Raw genomic sequence first — 17,111 nt, 5'->3', positions numbered from 1 at the left:
GTGCCAGTTCTGTATCCAAATGGCTGGTTTTCCCCGTACTCCAAGGAATATAACCTTGCTCACCAGTTTCCCATGAAGGATCTTGTCAAATGCCTTACTGAAGTCCATATAGATCACGTCTAATGCTCTGCCATCATCAATCCTCTGTTATCTTTTCAAAAGACAACTATCACGTTTGTGAGAAGGATTTCCCACTTACAAAGCCAAGTTGACTATTGCTACTCAGTCCTTGCCTTTCCAAATACATGCACATTCTGTACTTAAGTGGCTTGACAGAGTGAATACTGAGAGGGTGCTTCCCTACATGGGAGAGTATAGGGCAATAGGGCATACTCTTAGAATAAAGGGGTGCCAATTTAAGACTGGGGTGAGGAATTTCTTCTTTTGAGGTTGAAAAACTTTGGACTTCCTTCCCACAGAGAGCTGGGGGGTCGAGTCCTTATGCTTATTTATGAGGAATATCAGATCAGCCATCATCCCATTGAATGATGCAGCAGGCCCAAGGGGCTGAACAGACTAATCCTGTTCCTATTTCTTATGGTCTTAAGTTTCCTCCTAGCTACATTCTTCTATCTCCACCAGCATCTCTGCACAGTGTAATGCTTTTGCGATTTCTATAATTTGTTCAAAATTTGTAGGCTGTGAAATTGTTAGTCTAAATTTAACACATTTTAAGCAAGGCTACAGTGTTAATCCTTCTGGTAGCAAATAGGCATTTAAAACTTATTTCTGAGGTGATTGTCTATCACAAGTAGAAAATTGTATATGAAGACTGGGTGACACTCAGAATGGTGGCTTAACAATTATGGAAAAAGAAATATTCCTTGATTTTTTTTTTGTTTGGAGTTGTATTGATGAAATGACATTAATGTGCCAGAAATAGATTGACGGATATTTTGAATAAGATGTGATAAAGTTCATGATAGTAATGACATGGACTTGATTAAGTGTTAGTGGCTTTGGGCCAAATATCATTTTAGCATGAAATTTTAACAGAATTGATTGCAACTTTAAAAGGAATATTGCAGGAGATGGTTTACGTTATTTTGTGTCATGTGGCTGTAGCTTTAAAATGTAATTGAGCTCTGTCACAGGATCATTGGCCGCCTGGTTTGAACTACTTGATCTTAATGTATCTTTGGGGTTGGAGGTTGTGTTATGGTAGCTCAGCACTGAAATGGCATATGGCGATTTAAGACTTGTCTTGAGCTTCCTGTGGTACTGCATTTCCCACCATTCAGTCAGCCATTGAGAGTACTGGGGGAGGATCAGCCTAAAATCTAGAACCGGCCGCATAATTTTCATTCTTGTGTTGTGAAGTCTTAATTAGTATGCCTATTTTAAATTTCTAAGTTCTGTTAAAATAACTAGGATGAGATCAGTCTTTAATGAGTGAGTATAGTTAAACTTTGTTCAATGTTCTCTCCTCCACAGAAATTTACTGGCCACGCAACAACAGTCTCCTCACTTGCGTTTGCCACAATACGACCACCTAGCGACAGTCAGCCATTTGATGGGATAACGGGCTTGTATTTCCTGTCTGGAGCTGTACATGACCGGCTCCTTAATGTTTGGTAAGACATTCATTTTTATACCCATCAGCTCTCGTTATATGATTGTTGCCTAATATTTTGATTGTGAAGTATGACTCAGTGAATACCAGAGATATTGAACCATCTGTTTTATTGGTCATTGTAGGCTAGAAATCCACCTGTTTTATTCTGTTGGAGTTATAAGTTGACTCTTTCAAGTAATCCAGGGTTCACAACTATCAGTGCACCTTTCATTGGTGGACTGAGTGATACATAAGTTGGTTAAACCTCTAAATGTTTGTCTGGATTACATTCCCTCCACCAGTCAAAATGCTTCAGTATTAAACTTTGACAAAGTGATCATATATAATACTGGTTCCAGATTGTATTAAATGCCTTACAGTATTCATTGATCAACACCTGTTGGAGTTGAAAAATCAGTAAGTCTGGAGCTATCCTTGAACCGGTCCCTAATATTCAATGAGATGTCTTTATCTTGCGGTTTCATTCGATATACTGTATACATATGAGTAATGATTGATGTCATAAAATTTGATCCCTGACTTTTGGAATGAAGAAAATCATTCTTCTTTCATATACCTTATGTGTAGGTCCACCCTGGCTTCTCAGCCAAAAATATCAAAATTCTTTGCACTTGGCACCCACTTGTCCTGATGCATCCCTACTTGATACAGTCATTGAAAACCATTGAAGGTGACTGTTCAGTTCCTTTTGTCTGTGCATGTCAACATGTGCTGTCGCAGTATCCTGTGTCAAGACCACCACCATATCGGTACACACCACCCTGTCATATAGCAGCATGCTATCTAGAAGGAACAATAAGTATATTTACATGGCCCAACTCTAACTTCAAAATATTGAGATAACAGAGCAAACAAGTAAGTGTGCAGCAGATAAATAGTCAAGATATCGGGGAAAGACATTAGACATTGGAAGAAACCCTACATATTTTTACCAAGTACCCAAAAATAAGTGTGCAAACCAAGGAAAGCCTGTTATAGACTCTGTTGGAAGACATACATACAAAATATGTAAATGGAAATCATCAGAATGGATTCAATTTCTTGGGGGATCTGTTCGAATCTTCGTCCTTATGCAAAATATGCATTGCGGATTTCAAAGCTAGGTTTATGAAGAGAAAAAATTTTGTACTGTGACAAAAGACTGAAATTTCACAAAGAATCACAGCAGTTAATCAAACATCAACAAAAGGAATGATACAGATTAAGCTAGATTAGGAACATGGATGGGACTATTATGATTTTTGACACGTCTGCTAATTAAACTGTGAGCAAAGTTGGAAAAAAGTGTCCATAACGACAGCAGTATATGAAAAAAAAATGATTCCTCGTTGTACTGTTACAATAGACAACCAGGCCAGCTAGTGGTAACATTCAAAAGAAAACCCTTCCAGAACACCAAAAGGTATGGTTGTCCACTTTCACAATCAAGCATGAATAATTAAGATGGCTTGAAGATATAGCTGCAGACATTTTGGAACTCCTGACCAAGAGGATTACAAATCTTCTAATTTGTTACGTTGCAGGACCATAATTTGTCATTGATGTTGATTCAATTTGTTGTTAATTTGCAAAACGGTGGTATTGAACTAATTCTTAGTGTTCTGAGTGGTCTAACCAGTCTGGTTTAACCATTGGATGTCTTTCTGAACAAAAACATCAAAGACAGTATAAGATTTAAAACAACATAATGGCTGGATGATCAAAGGATAAAAGACATTCACCAAGCCAAAATATAGTTTCTGACAATAGCAACCCTGTGAAAACTGTTTGCTGAGACCTGGGATGAAATCGGAATGGTCAAATCATTCAGGTATCCAGTGGGGCATCCAGTGCAGCTGATGGCACAGAAGATCATTTTTTGTGGAGTGCCGACTTTGAATGCTGATGAATATTGTTCCAGCTGGCATTTTAAGCAGATTGGCCCATGGTATTTGCTTCTGCAGATGAGTAATTTTTAATATATGTTTGCTCACATCCTGCTACTAAGTTACGCTAGTATGTGTTCTTTTCTGGACTGTGAAAAAAACAAGTGAAATTGAATAAATTTGTGCATAGGGCTTCCATTTTTGATGTGATTGTTTTAATGAATTTAATGTACAACTAATGTCTGTATGCATGGAGATTATTTATGAACAAAAGTTTAATGGAAATACTTTCTCTGTTTGTCAATTCTTATGGGAAGGGATTCTTAAACTCTTGTATGGGATATTTATTGTAAATATTTGAAATATTGGTATTACACTTAATCTGAAAATATGTACACATTAATTGTTATAAATAGAATTAAACCATTCACTTAAACACATTATGCTCAGAAATCTCTTTCCAGACTAAGTTCTGTTAGTTGGCTGCAAGCACATGGTCCATGACTATTACCAAGTCTTGATGAGTCAAGCCTGCTTGTAGCATCTGGTCCATTTTCATTATCTTTTTGTTTTAGAACTGTCTCTCACCTTGATATGATATTTGCTGCAATCCATAATATAATTCCACATGTTATGGTGACGTGTACAAGGTCTGTTGCAATAATAATTGTCAACAAGGGAATGTCATGAAAACGAAGATTTTTCTCATTGTCTAGCTTCCAGAAAACCATGGAGGAACTCAGGTCTAGCGCTATCTCTGGAGACAGGAAGAGTTAATGTTCAAAGTCTAAAGACTGTTCAGAGCAGTCTCTATTTGTTTTTAATTTGATTTCCAGCATCTTCTGTATTTTGCTTTTATTGAAAAGAATCATGATTTATTTTACAAAAGTACTTTGCAGGGCCATAATTGACCTGGTTTCTGTAATTATTCATTTTTTACATCACTGGCAAATTCTGTGGAAAAAGTCTGACTGTATCCTGTGACCTTCCTCCCTGAAATGTTTTGAGGGAGTCACTTCTTAAATTACTACTGTCCTCAACAGGCAGGTGCGATCAGATGGGAAAGATAAAAATGCTGTGCTCTCCTTCACGCTGTCAGAGGAACCCACATACGTGGATCTGACCAGTTCAGGAGACCGAGAAGATGTAAGTGGAACATCTGTTTTGTTCTGATGTTTTTAATTTGTAATTTTGGATCCCATAAACTGGTTAATTTGTAAGAAAAAAGGAAGGTAGTAAAATATTAAAGTCCCCTTCTTTTTATAAGAAAAGTGCAACCTTCCTTGGGTGCACAACATGCAGAATGGAATGTTTATGAACAGCTTGTCAAGCCAAAAGTGTGCACAACCTTCAATTTATAATATATTGGTCTTGTAAGTGTATAGGTCCTGGCATTGTGAGGACTTTGTTCAAGTCCTGCTTTATGTATGGCTAAATGATTACACCAGGCTTCTGCCATCTTGTTGTTTGACAGAAGCCAGATTGATTTTGTTTTTTTGATTCTTCCACTCAATTCTTTATGAATTGAGATCACTTGTTATCTTCTGTAGGCATCCCTAAATTCCCAGATCCTTCCACCAACTAAAAGCATAAGTAAGTTGTGTGTTGGAGTACTCTCCACTTTCCTGGATGAATATAATTGCAATAATAATCGGATTTACACTATTAAAGGCAAAGACTTGACTTTTTGCGCCCTCACCATTTTGCAACACGGCAGCAATGAGTGCCTTCTACAGATCCACTGCAACAACCCACCCCATTCCTTCTATCTCAGTACCTCCCAACCTTGTGATCTTGATTTCTTAAATGGATGAAAGCAGCAAGACATGTGAGCAACAACCTGATTGTTTCCAATAAATTGCACACATTCCAAACTTGAAATACATTGCCATTCTGTGGTGCTTCAAAATTTCGAAAGTCGTTGTGTTTAATGATACTGTTGTAGAGTACTTTACCACTTGGACTGCAATACTTCAGGCTGGCAGCTCATCACTGTATTATCAACGAATTTGGGATGGGTATAAATGATGTGGCAGCCACATCCCATGAATAGATTAATATTGTAAAACTTTAGCTTGGATTAGTCTAGGGCTGGATTTGATCTGCTTAGACAGCAACTCTTGACTTGACAAGCTCAACTGTTGGGGCAACTACACCCGCTAATCTTTGGAATATGCTTTTGTAATGCTTGGGACTTTTCAGACTTTTACCGTAGTTCAACAACATTTAAGGTAATTTTGGATAAGGGGAAATCGTGCCAAACCAGTTTAACAGAATGAGGAATTAATGAACAGGATAGATAAAGGGGAAGCAGTGGATGAAATATATTTGGATTTTCAGAAGACGTTTGGAAGATGCCACACGTTGGGGTACTTAATAGATTAAGAACCCATGGCGTTGCAAGTAGTATATTAACATTGTTTTATTAGTTAAAAAATCTTTTACCACAGTTGAGAGATGGGAAGCATTTTCAGCATGGCAACTTGTCGCAAATAATGTGTCATAGGGATTAGTGCTGGGGCCATTGTTACTTACAATGTACATGTTTGACTTGGATGCTGGAAGTCAATATGCTACAGCCAAGTATGGATAATGCGAACAGATGGGGAGGCCTGTTTGGAGGATGAGAGTCTGCGAAGGAATTATTGGAAAGCTTAGGCAAGGGGCAGAAACTTGAGGGATAGAACATAATATGGAGAAATGTAATGTCCTGTGTTGGACAGGAAGAATAAAGGAGCTGAATATTATTTAAATGGAGAAAGACTGCAGAGAGCTGCAACATAAGGACTTGGGAATCCTTGTTCATAAATCTTGAGTGAGCACCCAAATTTAGCAGATGATAGAGTAGACAAGTTTAATGTTGGCATTTATTTAAAAGGGAATAAAGTATAAATGCAGGGAAGTCTTGATAAAACTACAGCTGGAATGCTGTGAGTAGTCTTGGTTTTCTTATTTAAGGAATGATATACAGGCATTGGAAACAGTCCAGAGAAAGTTCATTAGGCTTGTATCTATGGAGGGGTCACCTTCTGAGGGTAGATTGTTGTTTGTACTCATTGGAGTTGAGAAGAATGAGAGGTGACATTATTAAAATACTTAATTCTTAGGAATGTGTGGATAGGTCATTTCCCCAGGCAGAAGACTAATATAACGGGGCATAATTTGAGTAATAGCATCTCTCTTTAAAATACCTTCTGACAGTTGTAAATTTGTGCAGTTCTTTACCGCAGAGTTTGGTTATGACTGAGTCATTAAATTTATTCAGATAATGTAGTCTGCAAAATCAAAAAGGCACATGGGATGCCTGCCTTTGTTAGTTAAGGCATTGAATACAAGACTAAGGAGATTATAATAGAGCTGTATTTCACATTTATTGGGCTACTATGTACTACTGGTCACCACACTAGAGGAAACGTGATTATGTTGGAGAGGGTGCAGAAGAGATTCACCGGGATGTTGCCTGGGCTGAAGTGAAAAGAGGCAAAATAGACCTTGTCTCTTTTCCTTGGATGAGAGAAGGCTGAAGGGGTTGGAAATCCTTTTGGGTTGTTCAAGGTTCTGAGGTGCATATTTAGGGCGAATCTTTTCCCTTAGTCACAGAATCATTAACCAGGGCACAGTTTTAAGGTAAGGAGGGAAAAGAAGTTCACCCAGAGAGTTGTGGGTATCAGGAGCTCACTGTCTAAAAACATGGTAGAGGTGGGAATCATCAACGAATTGAAACAAAGAATACAGGTAGGAGGAGGCCATTCAGCTTGACCCTGTTCTGCAGTTCAAATTGATCATTGCTGATCATTAAATTCAATACCCTGTTCCCACTTCCCATCTCTTTTGATCCCTTTAGCTCTAAGAACTATTCTAAGTCTTTGACAACATTTAATGTTTTGGTCTCAAACACAATGTGGGAGATAATTCTACAGGCTAACGATTCTTTGGGTGAAGAAATTTTTCTTTATCTCAGTTCTAAATAGCCTACCCTGTATCCTTTGATTATGACCCCTGGTTCTGGACTCGTCATCAGGAACATCCTTTTTGTGGTTATTCTGTCTAGTCCTGTTAGAATTTTATGGGCTTTTATGAGATTACTACTTCTAAGTTCCAGTGAATCTAGTTCTAATAATGCATGACTGTACATTTTCCTTATCACTGATAAATTGCAAGAAAATTGTTTTTTGTTCTTCAGCCAGTGAAGTTGGCGGTTGTTTGCCGGGATGGACAGTTGCACCTGTTTGAACATATTTTAAACGGGTAAGAGTTGGGATTGTACCCAAACAGCTTAATGTTCCCATTTCTATTTTTGATAATTAAATTGCAATTACATGAGGTATATGACAGAGACAGGTTGGTTGAACCTAATTAGTCCATACCAGTATTTATACTCCAGATAAGCTAATTCCCATTGCTCCATATGTAAATCTACTGTTAGAGCCTCCATTTCTCCTCTCCTTCAAATACTTGTCAAGGTTCTCCTGAAGTTCAAAAGGTCAGAAAACCTGTAATGAGTTCTTTTGAATACAAAGCCAATTCAGTTTCAAAAATACTCAAGTGTGTTGATTTTGACTGGTTGAGATGAAGAAGTGAAACCCTTTCCTCTTTGGTGCTTCAAATAATGTTACCGCTATCATGAATGATTGATTTATTGCTGACTAGGCTTACTGTGGGTGAAACTCAGCTTGCCTGACTTGAATGTCTTAAAGATTTTGGATGTAGGTTTGCTTGCTGAGCTGAAAGGTTCATTTCCAGATGTTTCATTATCTTTCTAGGTAACATCTTCAGCAGACCTCATGCGAAACAATGCTGAAATTTCCTGCTTTCTCTTTATATGTTTGGATTTCTTTATACAGTGTGTGCAAAAAGAATGGGTGCCCAATGAACACAGTCCACCGATTTCTCAGCAACAAACCCAAACAAGCAGTCAAAACCCATCCAGAAACCCTTTGGTGATGTTATTTCCTGTGAAGTCACTTCCTGTTCCTTTTCTCAGGGGGTGGTAGATGGGGTCTAACTTGATGTGTTTGTTGATAAGAGTTCCGGTTGGAATGCCATGCTTCTAGGAATTCATGTGCATCACTCTCCCCTACATCAAAGACATCTCGGAAATGACTGCCAGACTACTCAGACCCCTTGGCATCATGGTAGCCCACAAACCCACCAACATACTAAAACAGCAGCTAATGAACTTGAAAGACAATGACAGACAATGAGCAAAACTAACATCATTTACAAAATACTGTGCAAGGACTGTAACAAACAATACGTTGAACAAACAGGCAGAAAACTAGCCACCAGGATACATGAACACCAGCTAGCCACAAAATGACATGACTCTCTCGCTAATATCCTTACGGATGAGGAAGGACACCACTTCGACCGGGACAATACATCCATCCTCGGGACAAGCCAAACAAAGACATGCACGAGAATTCCTAGAAGCATGGCATTCCAACCGGAACTCTTATCAACAAACACATCAAGTTAGACCCCATCTACCACCCCCTGAGAAAAGGAACAGGAAGTGACTTCACAGGAAATAACATCACCAAAGGAAATGACATCACCAATCCAAAGAAACCCAAACATATAAATAGAAAACAGGAAGTTTCAGCATTGCTTCGTGTGAGGCCCACTGAAGATGTTACCTAGTAAGGTAACAAAACGTCTGGAAATGAACCTTTCAGCTCAGTGAGCAAACCTACATCTAAAACCTCAACCTGAGCTACAAATCTTCTCAAAATTATCTTAAAGATGTTTTGAACTTGTGTAATAAATAATGTAGCTGCCAGAAATCTGAAATTAAAAAAACTGGAAAATGCCACCAGGTCTGACAGCATACCATGGTGAGAAACAAAGTTAACACTTCTGGTTTGGAGACACTAATTGAATTCTGGTGAAAGAAACTTGCCCTGAAATGTTAACTTTGTTTCCCTTAACAGATTGTGAATGGCTTCTGAGTTTTGACCTGTTTCTAAAACAGTTTATTTCTCTAGTCATCTAATGGTTGTGTGTTCATTTTCAATAGTTACTGCAAAAAGCCTCTCCTGCCAACATGCACAGTACAGATAGCAACTTCAGGAAGAGGCACTGATACAAGACCTGTTCCTATTCTGGCAGCCATGTTCTGCACTGACCGGCAATCAATATTGATAGCATACAACAGTGTTCTCCAACCAATTATAGAAAGAGTGGTAAGTGATAAGACAAGGCAAAATCTCTGCTGATTGCATCCTGGATGTTTGTAATAACATGGGTAACAGAGCAGAAAACCAGAGGAGCTACTTGTATGATGTAGTGGTTCCATCAGTATGAATGTCAATACTGAGTAAAACAAAATGTCAAGTTATACTCAGAAGGTTGTTCTGCAAATGATGAAAATTTCCAAAGATTACATTGATCATATGGGTCAATGGGCTGAAAAATGGAGTTCAGTCGAGATTAATGTGAAGTATAGCATTTTTGTACAACAAACAAGGATAGGGCTTTTGGATAGCATTGTAGAACAGGGGGACCAGAAATACGGGTACATAATTCTTTAAAGTTTGCATCACATATAGACGGTGGTTAAAAAGACATTTGGCACGCTTACCTTCATTGCTCAGCCCTTTGAATATGGGAGTTGGGAATTCATGTTGAGGTTGTACAGGGCATTGGTGAGGTCTCTTCTGGAATACTGTGTCCAGTTCTGGTCGCCCAGTTATAGGAAGGTTTTTAAGCTGGAGAGGGTTCAGAAAGAATTTCCCAGGATGATGCTGGATTTGGAAAGTTTGGGTAGTAAAGGAGACTGGATAGGCTGGGACTTTTTTCACTAGAGTGTAGGAGGTTGAGAGGTGATTTTATAGAAGGATCTAAAATAATGAGGGGTATAGATCAAGTTGATGGTAATTGTCTTTTCCTAGGATGGGGGTTTCGAGACTGGAGGCACATTTTTAAGGTGAGAGGAAAAGGATGTTAAAAAGATATGAGAGGCAAATTTCTTTGCACAGGATGGTTTGCATGTGGAATGAACTTCATGAGGTGGATTTGGGTACAATTAGAATGTTTACAAGATATTTAGATAAATACATAAATAAGAAAGGTTTGAAGGGATATGGGCCAGGTGCAGGCAGGTGGGACTAGTTTAGTTTGGGATCATGTTCAGCATGGAGTGGTTGGTCCGAGTGGTCTGTTTTTATGATGTATGACTCTGATTCTATAAATGGCAATTGAAGTAGTAGTTTCCATTGTCATTGGATTTGTTTTAAGGGTGACCAAGTTAGAGCATACTGGAATGTTCACGAACTTGTATCTGTCAGCCTTCTAGGGATTTTTGTGCAGATGAGAATATATCTTGTTTAGCTGGTTGTAAAATCCTGAAATGCGTTTACAATCTAACTCTGGTACGAAGTAGGTGGGAACTTGAATATAGTTGCTCAAGTGTCCAATTATTTATGTATATTTTAATTTGCCTCCAAACTCCTCTTCAGATTTTGGATGAATCAAATGTCGTTCCTCCCAAATGTAAGATGCTTGGACTAAGCAATGATTGTGAACAGTGCCCAAGTATTATAGCCTGGAGTGGCTCTGAGGTTTGAAAATGTGTTGCTGGAAAAGCGCAGCAGCTCAGGCAGCATCCAAGGAGCAGAAGAATCGACGTTTCGGGCATGAGCCCTTCTTCAGGAAGGCTTGTGCCCAAAACGTCGATTCTCCTGCTCCTTGGGTGCTGCCTGACCTGTGCTTTTCCAGCAACACATTTTCAGCTCTGATCTCCAGCATCCGCAGTCCTCACTTTCTCTTAGTGGCTTTGAGGTTTGTTTGTTTAGGGGTCATCATGGGTGGACAGACCTGGCAGCTTAATGTTCATGTATATAGATGCTATAGGAAGGATTGAAAGGGAGGCAAGAGAAGGGGAGTATCATTTTTGGTTAAGGAGAAGATTATAGCTATATTCCTGGGAGATCATCTAGTGATGTTATGAGTGGAACGTAAAAATAAACGATTTGTAATATAGGCTGCCCAATGGTCAGCATGAAATTGAGAAGCAAATATGTAAGGAGATATCATTTCTCCAAGAAAAATAGGGTGTAATGGTAGGAGATTTTAACTTTCCAAACATACTTGTGACTACCGTATTGTTAAGGGCTTGGATGGGGAGGAATTTAAGTGCGAACAAGAAAACTCTTATTCAGTGTGGAATATCTGCTAAAGAAGGAGCGATACTTGACATGTTGGGAAATAAGGCATGGCATGTGACGGAGGTACCGGTGGGGGATCTTTTTGGGGCAATTGATAATTGTATTAGTTTTAAGATAATTGTGGAAAAAGATTAAACTGATCAGTTAAGGTTCTAAATTGGAGTAAGGCCAATTTTGATACTAGACAGGAACTTTCAAAGGTTGGTTGTGGGAGGCTGTTCACAGGTAAAAGGTCAGTTGGGAATGCGAGGTCTTGAAAAATGTGATAACGAGAGTTCAGAGACACATGTTCCTGTTAGTTTGAAGGGCAAGACTGGTAGGTGCAAGGAATGCTGGATGACTAGAGAAACTGAGGCTCTGGTCAGGAATACGATAGCAAATATCAGGTATAGACAGCTGGATCAAGTGATAGCTGGAAGAGTATAAAGGCAGGAATAAATGCAAGAGCGAAACATGAAATAGGTTTGGAAGAAGAGTTCAGGAGAATATCTCTTTATCTGCCTTACCTGTCAGGCCTCTTGCATTGAAGTAAATGCAGTTCAATTTATCAGTCTTACCTCATTCTTTGCGAGCTCAGTCTGCCTTGACGATTAGACTAGTGTACCAGCCCCAGCCACTCTTCTCAATAGTGCTTAAAGTTACCCCATGCTCTGCAACAAGTTTAGCAAATTTTTCCCGTTGAACGATTCTCTGTTACAAACCCATGGTTTCGATTGAATTAGTGATGGCTGCTGGTTCTCGTTTCAGACGTTAAACACCACCGAATCCCACATTTGTCTGGTAAGAGACATACAAATGACGGTGGCAATCTCAACCGAAACAGCTGTAACAAAGGTAAGCAAGAGGTCGTCACCCGAAATGTCTGCTTAATTCTTCAGTCATTATTTGTTAAATTTTTTTAGTGCTTCGAAGCATTTGCAAATGAAGATAATTTTCTGAAGAATTGTGGTGCATTCTAGCTGGTGACAGCTTTTTTATATTCCTTTCCAATAAAAATGTTTCCACTTTCCTGTGTTGACAAGAAGTTAAACTGGTGATTAAATGTGAGAATTGAGATGTTTATTATAGATTTTATTGTACTTATTATGTTATATTTAGTCAAGCAAAAGAAAATCCTGAAAACAACATAAATTGTGCTGTAAGATCATTAGCTGTGCATAAACTGTCCTACCAGGTTCACAATGAACTAATAGCCTATTTTATCTTGTAGGTTAAAACTCCAATTGTAACTTCTGGAGTTGAGGTGTTAGCACCTGGTATCCCTGGACATAATACAAGCATCAAGCCTGCATTGACCAAATCAAGAAAAAGTGAAGATAAGAGGAAGAAGGACACCGAAAATGAGGTACTGATACCTGTCCAAGTGTTCACTGATAGTTTCGATTCCCTTTGTTATATCAATCATCTTTGTAGAACTATACCGTAAAAACATGGTGTCAGTCTTTTTTTTTGTTTGGAAGTGTTTTAGCGTGGATTTATGCAAGTGCCTGGTTCAATCTGAAATTCAAAACTAACCTAAAATTATACTTTTCTGTCTAATTTGAGACTGCAGCCGAATTTTAATCCATCTGTAAAGTAAATTACGAGGTTTGGAAGTTTAGTGAGAAATGAACATTCAAATCTGATTCTTTTAATTAATACAAATTAGGACTTTGCTTTATTACTTATGTTGTTAATTCGAAGCATCTTAAACCCAGTAGGATTATTTATCGCAGGTTGCAGACTCAGGGTTCCAAAAAATACTTTTTAGCTTTTCAGTGTAAACTGAATTACAGCTGCATTGTGCAGAAAGAAATTTGTGGCACTATACAAGGGTGACTGTGCTATGTTCTTTGTTTTTTCAGAGTATTGAGGAACGTCTGTGTGCCATGGATATTGATGTGATGAAAATGAGAAGTAAATCTGGCCTTCCACAGACTGACAGCTTTGCAGTGTTACTTGTACAAGGGCTGGAAAGTAGTGACTCATCTATTCTAAATGTAAGACATCTCTATTACATGTACAATCATCTTTTCACAACAATTTGGAGATCATCTGCATGATAATTTCCATGCAGTTTTACCAATTGAACATTTTGCTAGAATTATGTAGAATCCACAGTGAAACAATGCCTTTACACATCAAATTCAATTTTGACCTTTATGCCCGATGTCAGCATCCCACAAACTGCCATGTTTTTAAATCTAAAATCAAACTTTATTGTTTATCTTTCCATCTTAACCAGTTTTTCTTGAAATACATCTGTTATTTGCTTCAATTCGGTATTCTTAAATACAATTTTATCAAGTCACCTCTCAGCCTTGTGCGATGTGTTCAATCTTTCCAGATTAGTATAACTCTTGATTTGATTTTTTTCCTTCATTCATGGGAATTGGACGTCACTGGCTTGGTCAGCGTTTATTACCCATTCGTAATTGCCCAAAGGATAGTTAAGCATCATTGACATTGCTGTGGGTCTGGAATCACATGTAGACCAGACAAGATTTGGATGGCAGTTTCCTTCCCTCGTGGGCATTAGTGAACCAGACAGTTGGCAATTCTTTCTTGGTTGTCATTAGATTTTTAGTTTGAGATTTTTGTTGAATTCAAATTCCATCATCTGCTGTAGTGGGATTTGAATCTGGGTCCTCAGAACATTATCTGGGTGTCTGGATTAACTGTTTAGTGACAATTTCACCAGGCCATCACCTCTCTCAAATTATGCTAATAAGTTGATGTGTTCCATATTCTTTTATAGCATGTTGGGTGAAAGGGTAGTTTTGGTATCCTTATTTAAGAGAAGGTATTATTTCATTGGAGGAATTCAGTGAAGGTTCATTAGAATGATCCCCAGTATTGGAGAGATTGCCTTTTAAGGAAATGCCAGCAGGATGGGACTCTCTTTATTGGAATTTTTAAAAATATGGAAGGTTATCCCTTTGAAACAATTCTTAAGGGTTTTGACAGGGAAAATGCTGAGAGCGTGTTTACCATTCTTGGGAGTCAAGGACCAGAGGGCATAGTCTCAGAATTAAGGTGTGCCAATTTAAGATGGAGATCAATTTCTTTACGTTTGACTCTTTGGAAGTCCTTGCCACAAAGAACTGTGGTGGCAGAGTGCTTATGTATTAGATTCCCTACGGTGTAGACACAGGCCTTTCAGCCCAATGAGTCCAAACTGACCTTCCGAAGGGCAACCCACCCAGACCCATTCCCCTATATTTACCCCTGACTAATGCACCTAACACTACGGGCAATTTAGCATGGCCAGTTCATCTAACCTGTAAATCTTTGGGAGGAAACCAGAGCACTCGGAGGAAACACACGCAGACACTGGGAAAATGTGCAAACTCCACACAGACAGTTGCCTGAGGCTAGCAATTTCTTTTTGTTTCCAATATAAATTCCTCCTTCTTAAAATGTGTGCCATGCTTATAACCATACTTTTAACTTGTCTTGCCTTCAGGGATCTGTGGACAGTCACCTAAAGATCCTTCTATTCCTCTGAGCTTCCTGGTGTTCTGCCATTCATTGAGTGCTCTCTTATCTTTTTACTTCCTCCAAAGTGTATCACCTCACTTGCAGTTATGTTCTGTCTGCCGCTAACTTAACCTGCAACCTTCTTCCTCACTCAGTGCCTGCCCGCTCTTGGTGTCATTTGCAAGCTTACTAATTCTTCTTCTTTGCCTTCTGTGCTTACGCAAGCGCGCTCTCTCTTCCACCCCCCTCACCCCCGCCTCTCTCCCTTCCCACCCCCATCCCCTGCATTCTCATCTTTATTGTTTATATACATCAAAAACAATAAGAGTGGTCGCTATGTTAACAAAAACAAATTGCTGGAGAAACTCTGGTCTGGTAGCATCTGTGGGAAGAAAGCAGCGTTAATGTTCTGAGTTCAGTGACTCCTCTGAAAATACATAATCCCTATGTTTCTTTGACTGGAGAAGTAGCATGATGAGCAAAAGTTAAATGAGGGAGAAAAAAAGGAAAATTAGACAACAGAAATTATTTAACAAAAGGTCTACTATTTTATTTTACTTATGTTTGTATGAGAATGTGCTAATATTCTTTCGCATTTGGCATTAAAATTTCTTTATTTTTGTGAATGTTCTTTAAATTGTTGTAATACTGATCTTCCAAAATTAGTTTAAATTTAATGTATTGCTTTCAATTTCAAGACTGACTATTATGTTGATCATGATTTGGAGATGCCGGTGTTGGACTGGGGTGTACAAAGTTAAAAATCTCACAACACCAGGTTATAGTCCAACAGGTTTAATTGGAAGCACACTAGCTTTCGGAGCGACGCTCCTTCATCAGGTGATTGTGATTGTGTCACCTGATGAAGGAGCGTCACTCCGAAAGCTAGTGTGCTTCCAATTAAACCTGTTGGACTATAACCTGGTGTTGTGTGATTTTTAACTTGATTATGTTGATGTTTTTCTGACACTGACTTAAAAGGTGCTTGCATCGCATTGCAACTTTCCAAGCATATGCAATTGTTCCTGATTGGGTAAATAATGAATGGAAAAGCCATTAATGACTATGTTGTATGTAGTAATCCAGCACTGTAAAAGACATTCTACCTGTATTAATGATGTACCCCACAAATAAAACTGCTTACAAAATTTTTTGAAGTTTGCCTGTCGTGGACCAAATTATACCACTAGATGGCACTTGTTCTTTTAATCAGCTAACGGTGAGGGAGAAATTGTAAAGTGCCAAATCAAGTGAATTACAAATAAACTTGTCTGCACAAGGTATGAAGACAATTAACAAGACTATCAACAATTAAAATAGAAAATGGTTACTGTAATAACGTAGGAAATCCAACTGGAAAGGAACATAAATGGAAATTGCTTGAAAATTCCAACATCTGTGGAGAGAAATCAGTTAATGTTTAAGTCCAGTGACCTTTAAGCATTTTTTTATTGTTGAGCATGGAAATAGAGCCATCAGTCATAACGTACATTAGCTAGTTTCAGCCTGAGGCAGATATTTCTGTTGATCCATACCTGTTTTGGGTGTTAGCATTTTATCATCAACTTGTTCAGAAATGTTATGAGCACACCTCTAGAGTAGGTGTGACTTGAACATAGGCTCTCCTATTACAGAGGTAGAGAAACTACCACTGCACCACAAGAGCCTCTACTGGGTCTGCTGTATATTTTTAATCTGCCTGTCTGATGTGTTATGACATAGCTCTGGGATAGGTGAGATGTGAACCCTGTCATCTGGCTTAAGAGGTAGAGACACTCACTGCAGCTCAAGAACCTCATTAGGTGTGCTTTATAATATTTTCTAATCAAATTAATCTGTTCAAAGATGTTGTTATGCACCTCTGGAGTTGGTGGGACTTGAAATCCAGTCTATCTACCATTGAACCCCCAGAGCCTTTTGTGCTCCTTTTTAAAAAGTTTTTGATATTTTTTAATACATCGGTTTAGAGATGTTACAACAGGTGGGACCCAGGCTTCCTGGCCCCTTGAGCCTGCTTATTTTTTATATCCAGAACAGTTTTTC

General features: G+C 38.6%; 1 protein-coding gene across 1 annotated transcript in view; it reads left to right on the top strand.

The window, feature by feature from the left end:
- Positions 1 to 17,111, top strand: part of wdr43 (WD repeat domain 43) — a 56,677-nt gene that overhangs the window by 19,320 nt on the left and 20,246 nt on the right. The window contains exons 5-11 of the mRNA XM_060849114.1: positions 1,435 to 1,574; positions 4,485 to 4,587; positions 7,625 to 7,689; positions 9,461 to 9,626; positions 12,357 to 12,443; positions 12,820 to 12,954; positions 13,454 to 13,588. Coding sequence (XP_060705097.1) covers positions 1,435 to 1,574; positions 4,485 to 4,587; positions 7,625 to 7,689; positions 9,461 to 9,626; positions 12,357 to 12,443; positions 12,820 to 12,954; positions 13,454 to 13,588 — 831 coding nt within the window. The remainder of the gene's footprint in view (positions 1 to 1,434; positions 1,575 to 4,484; positions 4,588 to 7,624; positions 7,690 to 9,460; positions 9,627 to 12,356; positions 12,444 to 12,819; positions 12,955 to 13,453; positions 13,589 to 17,111) is intronic.

Source organism: Hemiscyllium ocellatum, chromosome 3 (genome assembly GCF_020745735.1).
Source record: "Hemiscyllium ocellatum isolate sHemOce1 chromosome 3, sHemOce1.pat.X.cur, whole genome shotgun sequence".
NCBI lineage: Eukaryota > Metazoa > Chordata > Chondrichthyes > Orectolobiformes > Hemiscylliidae > Hemiscyllium > Hemiscyllium ocellatum.
This window is presented reverse-complemented; position numbering and strand designations above follow the sequence as displayed.